The sequence below is a fragment of the Salvelinus namaycush genome, chromosome 35 (genome assembly GCF_016432855.1).
Source record: "Salvelinus namaycush isolate Seneca chromosome 35, SaNama_1.0, whole genome shotgun sequence".
In the NCBI taxonomy this organism is placed as follows: Eukaryota; Metazoa; Chordata; class Actinopteri; order Salmoniformes; family Salmonidae; genus Salvelinus; species Salvelinus namaycush.
Window position 1 is genome coordinate 19,381,232 of NC_052341.1, and position 8,008 is coordinate 19,389,239.

Here is an 8,008-nt window from a genome sequence, read left to right on the forward strand (position 1 = left end):
GAGTCACCACAGAGAGAAGGAATAACAACCTGTATATAGTACTAATGACAGTTTCATTACAGTGTGTGAGTGTGTGAGTGTGTGTATCTGTGTGTGTGTGTGTGTGTGTGTGTGTGTGTGTGTGTGTGTGTGTGTGTGTGTGTGTGTGTGTGTGTGTGTGTGTGTGTGTGTGTGTGTGTGTGTGTCTGTGTGTGTGTGTGTGTCTGTGTCCGTGTCTGTGTGTCTGTGTGTGTGAGAACTTACCTAATTCTCTGGAGACCGGGGACACGGAAGCAGTCTCTCCTATCTTTGACACAGCGTCAAAGTACGCCTTCCCAGCAAGAGTCATCGCTGTGAGGAGACAAACAAAATAATCATATGAATGGATCTCACCAACACCTACATGATACCCTATTCAGACCCTTGTGCTAGCCATGCCTGTGTCTGAAACCACAGTGTAAAAGTTAGCTTGTTAGTGTATCATGTGAGACATCTAATTCACTTATGTCCAAATATTGGGATGATAAATCACATTTTGTTCATACTGTATAACCCTTGTTTATAACAACATTTGTCATAAGATGCTTGACAGTAATCCGGCCTAGATCCCCAAAGAGCAAGCAGCAGCACAGTGGCAAATGGCAAGGAAAAACTCCCTAGAAGGAAGAAACCTTGAGAGGAACCAGACTCAGACCCATCCTCCTCTGGCTGTACTGGGTAGAAAACATGAACATGTTCTTACCGGCTACAGATTTCTCATAGTTCTTCCCCAGATTGACCAGGTTCCTCAGACCTGGGTTGAACTGCTCCATCACATTCTGCAAGCGAGAGAGGGGGACGGGGGGTCAAAGAGAGAGAGAGGGGAGAGAATGAACTACAGCAGGGAGGACACAGACGAGAAAAACAAACTACAGAACAATCAAAGACCTGTTTATTCTTGGCCAGGGACTGAGTGTGACTATTATTGAAATTGTTTGTTTAAACAACACTATTTTTATACCAATGTCCAGTGGGAAAACTTACTTTTTTATTAACAATGGCCAATTCTCTTGTGGATTATATACACAGAAACCAATAATAAGCCAATACATAAACCACATACATGATTGTCTTAATGTCATCATAAATAAAGGTTTCAATGTTTATGTGTTAATTCTATAAATAACACCAAGCTGAAATAAAACATTTTAATCATTAACATGATCCTTTACACTTTACAGCTATGTGCGACACAAAGTCCGACACAAAGTATTTGCAGCAGCAGGCTAGGGTGAACCAAACCCAATCCCCCTCCTATTCAAATGGCCCACAATAAAATGCTGTTCAGGACTGGAGTCCCTGTTTAAATTCCCCAGGCACACCCTCAATAGAACAATGAACTGCCAGGTATGTGTTAGGCCTGCTTGCACCCAGCCAGAGAGAGAGAGAGAGAGAAAGGGGGAGGGGGGGGGGGGGGGGGGGGGGGACAGAGAGAAACAGGTTTCTCTTCACTCTTCTCTTCAGCTGAAACTGTGGCAGGTCCTAAACTGCATGTATAATTCATTAAACTGACACTTTCGACTTCACCTGCGGAGTACTGGACAGGTGGGGCTGTTGGGGCATGAGATATTATTGCCTTATGTGCACCATATTGCCTTATAATTGATGAACTAACAATACGAAACAGATGATTGGTCAAATTTGAAGTTGACAAATTACAAATATATTGTTTGTTTTTTTCAGTTGAGAGGCAAAGGTACTTTGTAGGCTACTTCACTGCGTTTTGCGTTCAACAAATCACCGGCAGTTTACACGTGCGCTCATGATACGCACTGTGCATATATGCCATCCATATATGCCATCCATATTATGGAATGGGTATATGTATCTCCTATAATAACTGTGTGTCCTAATCTGAAGCTAATTGGAGCCTACTGCTATTGCCAAAGGCGACGATGGACAATGGCCAAATGGAAACCCTGTTATTATGTAGTCAAGGTCATGGTGGAGAAATGGGGAGCTATGATGACGAGGGGAAAAAAGCCTGCTTACCTTGTATGTACTTTCGGTCAGTTTATTCACATCGTCATGATCCAGAGACATGTTGGCAGTCATTTCTCAGTCTCTACAAGATGGAACAAAAAAACTAAACCAAAGCCAATCACTCGAAGTCTATATAATTCCTTTCAAATCCAAGGGTGGGCTGTTTAGTTGTTCCAGGAGTAGTTTACAATTGAGAGCAGAAGCGCAACTGTGCACCGGTGGCCAAACAAACCCGCATCAACCGCTGCGCTGCCTGAACTGAGACTGTCAAACTTCAAGGTGTGTGTGTGTGTGTGTGTGGGAGGGGCGGGAGACAGAAAAGGTAGTATCCGTGACGTCACTGCTTTAGTCAAGCTCTTTCGGTGCTGGGCTTTCAGATGGATCAACTCGGTATTGGCAACAGGGGTTGGTCGCTCAGTCACTCCCTATGGCTCACTCTTCCGGGGCGGTTCTGTTATCGCATTCGGAAGCATTTAAATGACAATAGGCTTATTTTAAAATCAGGGTGAACCACCCCTGGTTTAGCTGCTTCTGCAAAAGCTAATGGGGCCCATATAAATAAACAAACAATACTTTAAAATCAATTAACTCCCCCATTTGGCCATCGGCATTAGTCTCATGTAAACATCCCTACAGAAAAAAACATGATTTCACATGTGAAATCATGTGAAAACGTGTTTTTGGAACACTTGACATGTGGTCACGTGAAATTCATGTGGTTCTTCCATGAGGGATCTTCTCAGCTTAATTATGTTGTGGTTCATTGCTGTTGTTATCGAATCAAAATCGAATCAAAGTTTATTGGTTGCATACACAGATTTGCAGATCTTATCGCAGATGCAGCGAAATGCTTGTGTTTCTAGCTCCAACAGCGCAGTAATAATACCTCGAAAACAATACAAAAGTAAAAAGAAAGAAATGACAAAATATCAGAACAAGCAATGTCAGAGTCCGGAATATACAGTTGAAGTCGGAAGTTTACATACACCTTAGCCAAATACATTTAACTCCGTTTTTCACAATTCCTGACATTTAATCTCAGTAAAAATTCCCAGTTTTAGGTCAGTTAGGATCACCACTTTATTTTAAGAATGTGAAATGTCAGAATAATAGTAGAAAGAATGATTTATTTCAGCTTTTGCTTCTTTCATCACATTCCCAGTGGATCAGAAGTTTCCATACACTCAATTAGTATTTGGTAGCATTGCCTTTTAATTGTTTAACTTGGGTCAAACGTTTCGGGTAGCCTTCCACAAGCTTCCCACAATAAGTTGGGTGAATTTTTGGCCCATTCTTCCTGACAGAGCTGGTGTAACTGAGTCAGGTTTGTAGGTCTCCTTGCTCGCGCACACTTTTTCAGTTCTGCCCACAAATTTGCTATAGGATTGAGGTCAGGGCTTTGATGGCCACTCCAATACCTTGACTTTGTTGTCCTTATGCCATTTTGACACAACTTTGGAAGTATGCTTGGGGTCATTGTCCATTTGGAAGACCCATTTGTGACCAAGCTTTAACTTCCAGACTGATGTCTTGAGATCAATATATCCACATAATTTCCCTTCCTAATAATGCCATCTATTTTGTGAAGTGCACCAGTCCCTCCTGCAGCAAAGCACCCCCACAACATGATGCTGCCACCCTCTTGCTTCACGGTTGGGTGTTCTTCGGCTTGGTGTTCTTCGGCTTGCAAGCCTCCCCCTTTTACCTCCAAACATAACGGTCGTCATTATGGCCAAATAGTTCTATTTTTGTTTCATCAGACCAGAAGACATTTCTCCAAAAAGTACAATCGTTGTCCCCATGTGCAGTTGTAAACCTTAGTCTGGCTTTTTTATGGCGGTTTTGGAGCCGTGCTCCCAAGGATGAACCAGACTTGTGGAGGTCCACAAATTTTTTTCTGAGGCTTTTAATGATTTCTTTTGATTTTCCCATGATGTCAAGCAAAGAGGCACTGAGTTTGAAGGTAGGCCTTGAAATACATCCACAGGTACACCTCCAATTGACTCAAATGATGTCAATTAGCCTATCAGAAGCTTCTAAAGTCATGACATCGTTTTCTGGAATTTTCCAAGCTGTTTAAAGGCACAGTCAACTTAGTGCATGTAAACTTCTGACCCACTGGAATTGTGATACAGTGAATTGTAAGTGAAATAATCTGTCTGTAAACAATTGTTGGAAAAATTACTTGTGTCATGCACAAAGTAGATGTCCTAACCGACTTGCCAAAACTATAGTTTGTTAACAAGAAATGTGTGGAGTGGTTGAAAAACGAGTTTTAATGACTCCAACCTAAGTGTATGTAAACTTCCGACTTCAACTGTATATATATATATACTGCAGGCCACTGCAGTAAACAAAATTCACTGTCAGGTTCATGGAACCATTCCTAGACACTCCTAGCCTTGTGGCATGGGCATTATCCTGCTGAAAAAATCTATTCGCAGATGGATACACTGCTGCCATGAAGGGATGCACCTGTTTGGCAATAATGTTCAGATAGTATTCAAACATTGAGGTATTCAAACGTTGCTCCAAGGGGCCCAATATGTGTCATTATTTTCAAGGGGCCCAATATGTGCCATGAAAACAGACCCCACACCATCCCATGATCACCATCAGCCTGCAATGTTGACGCGGCATGATGGATGCATGTACTCATGTGGTTTCCTCCATACCCTAGTCCTCCCATTAGCCTGAAACAGCAGGAACCAGGATTCATCAGTCCAGGCAATGTTTTTCCAATTCTCCAGTGTCCAGTATTTTCCTTCCTTAACCCACTGTAACCGCAGTTTCTTGTTTTTTGTTGAATGAAGTGGAATTCTGAAAGGTTGTTGGCTGCCATATCGCATTTGTGTCAAGGTTGGAAGAGCTGTGCATTAGTTTATGGGTCTTAGGGCACCAATGTTGTAGTGGACTGTCAGTTGACTAACTATAGCTTGTCTGTTGCTACCCACAATTCGTTTCAGCCTCCTTTGTCCTCTTTCATTAGTGACCCGTTTACAGCCTGCGGGTGGCTGGATGTCCTTTGGGTGGTGGACCATTCTTGACAGACAGGAAACTGTTGATCGTGGAAAACCCAGCAGTGTTGTAGTTCTTGACACACTCAAACCGGTGCACCTTGCACATACTAACATACCCTGTTCAAAGGCATTTAAATATTTTGTCTTCCCCATTCACCCTCTAAATGGCACACACACAATCCATGTCTCAATTGTCTCAAGGCTTAAAAATCCTTCTTTAACCTGTTTCCTCCCCTTCATATACACTGATTGAAGTCGATTTAACAGATGACGTCAATAGGGATCATAGCTTTCACCTGGATTTACCTGGTAAGTCTATGTCATGGAAAGAGCAGATGTTCCAGTGAATAATGGTGTGTATAGACACTATGGACAGTATATTAATTATAGTATATTAATAGTATATTAATTGAAAAGGTGTGTTCAGCAGTAGTGATATAGGATGATCCATGACTAGAAAACAGTATATACTATACATATAAAGTGGGTAAAACAGTATGTAAACATTATTAAAGTGACGAGTGTTCAATGACTGTATAGGCCAAAGCAGTCTCTAAGGTAAGGGTAGAGTACTGGGTGGTAACCGGCTAGTAACAGTGACTAAGGTTCCGGGCAGGGTATTGGGCGGAGGCCGACTAGTGGTGACTGTTTAACAGTCTGATGGCCTGGAGATAGAAGCTGTTCATCAGTCTCTCGGTCCCAGCTTTGATGCACACGTACTGTCTCCTCCTTCTAGATCAGGGGTGGGCAACTCCAGTCCTCGGGGGCCTGATTGGTGCCACACTTTTTCTCAATCCCTAGCAAACACAGCTGATGAATCAAATTGCATTCTAAAGTGAAGATCATGATTAGGTGATTATTGGAGTCAGGTGTGTTAGCTCGGGCTGGGGCAAAACTGTGACACCAATCAGGCCCCAGAGGACTGGAATTGCCCACTGCTGTTCGAGATGGTAGCGGGGTGAAAAGGCCATTGCTCTGGTGGCTGAGGTCCTTGATGATCTTCTAGGTCTTTCTGTGACTCCGGGTGCAGTAGATTTGTATTTATTAAGGATCCCCATTAGCTGCTGCAAAGGTAGCAGCTATTCTTTCTGGGGTCCAGCAACATTAAGGCAGTCATACATATTTTAAAATATTACATTACATTACATACCGTAACACTTCTCACAACAAATTAAGTGTGTGCCCTCAGGCCACTGCTCTACTATCACATACAGTGGGGCAAAAAAGTATTTAGTCAGCCACCAATTGTGAAAGTTCTCCCACTTAAAAAGATGAGAGAGGCCTGTAATTGTCATCATAGGTACACTTCAACTATGACAGACAAAATGAGAAAAAAAAATCCAGAAAATCACATTGTAGGATTTTTAATGAATTTATTTGCAAATTATGGTGGAAAATAAGTATTTGGTCAATAACAAAAGTTTATCTCAATACTTTGTTATATACCCTTTGTTGGCAATGACAGAGGTCAAACGTTTTCTGTAAGTCTTCACAAGGTTTTCACACACTGTTGCTGGTATTTTGGCCCATTCCTCCATGTAGATCTCCTCTAGAGCAGTGATGTTTTGGGGCTGTTGCTGGGCAGCCTCCCATAGTCTGTTCCTGACTTGGGGACTGTGAAGAGACCTCTGGTGGCATGTCTTGTGGGGTATGTATGGGTGTCCGAGCTGTGTGTTAGTAGTTTAAACAGACACCTCGGTGCATTCAGCATGTCAACACTTCTTACAAAAACAAGTAGTGATGAAGTCAATCTCTCCTCCACTTTGAGCAATGAGAAATGTACATGCATATTATTAATGTTTGCTCTCCGTGTACATTTAAGAGCCAGCCTGCTGCTCTGTTCTGAGCCAATTGTTATTTTCCGAGGTCCCTCTTTGTGGCACCTGACCACACGACTGAATGTTAGTCTAGGTGCGACAAAACTAAGGCCTGTAGGACCTGCCTTGCTGATAGTGTTGATAAAAAGGCAGAGCAGGATTTTATTATGGACAGACTTCTCCCAATCTTAGCTACTGTTGTATCAAAATGTTTTGGCAATGACAGTTTACAATCCAGGGTTACTACAAGCAGTTTAGTCTCCTCAACTTACTCAATTTCCACATGATTTATTACAATATTTAGTTGAGGTTTAGGGTTTAGTGAGTGATTTGTCCCAAATACAATGCTTTTAGTCTTTTTTATATATTTAGGACAAACTAATTCCTTGCCACCCATTCTGAAACTAACTGCAGCTCTTTGTTAAGTGTTGCAGTGATTTCACTCACTGTAGTAGCTGATGTGTATAGTGTTGAGTCATCATTACTCAAAGCCAGTGGCATGTCATTAGTAAAGATTGAAACAATTAAGGGGCTTAGACAGCTGCCCTGGGGAATTCCTGATTCTACCTGGATTATGTTGGAGAGGCATCCATTACAGAACACCCTCTGTGTTTTGTTAGACAGGTAACTCTTTATCCACAATTTTGCAGGGGGTGTAAAGCCATAACACCTTTTTCCATCAGTAGACAATGATCGATAATGTCAAAAGCCGCACTGAAGTCGAACAAAACAGCTCCCACAATCTATTTATCATCAATTTCGCTCAGCCAATGATCAGTCATTTGTGTAAGTGCCATGCTTGTTGAATGTCCTTCCCTACAAATGTGCTGAAAGTCTGTTGTCAATTTGTTTACAGTAAAATAGCATTGTATCTCGTCAAACACAATTTTTTCCAAAAGTTTACTAAGGGTTGGTAACAGGCTGATTGGTTGGCTATTTGAGCCAGTAAAGGGGGCTTTACTATTCTTGGATAGCGGAATAAATTTTTGCTTCCCTCCAGGCCTGAGGGCACACACTTTCTAGTAGGCTTAGATTGAATATATTGCAAATAGGAGTGGCAATATCATCTGCTATTATCCTCAGTCATTTTCCATCCAAGTTGTCAGACCCCGGTGGCTTGTCATTGTTGATAGACAAAAAAATTATAATCTCTTCCACACTCACTTTACG

The 8,008-nt window shown here is 42.0% G+C and overlaps 1 protein-coding gene across 1 annotated transcript in view; it reads right to left on the reverse strand.

Moving 5' to 3' along the window:
* LOC120029845 (brain-specific angiogenesis inhibitor 1-associated protein 2-like protein 1) overlaps positions 1-2,238 on the reverse strand; it is a 52,050-nt gene extending 49,812 nt beyond the window's left edge. Inside the window, exons 1-3 of the mRNA XM_038975153.1 lie at positions 2,011-2,238; positions 722-797; positions 244-330 (exon numbers count right to left, since the gene is read on the reverse strand). Of these exons, the coding sequence (XP_038831081.1) occupies positions 244-330; positions 722-797; positions 2,011-2,073 (226 nt within the window). The 5' untranslated portion in view covers positions 2,074-2,238. The remainder of the gene's footprint in view (positions 1-243; positions 331-721; positions 798-2,010) is intronic.
* Positions 2,239-8,008: the final 5,770 nt, after the last annotated feature.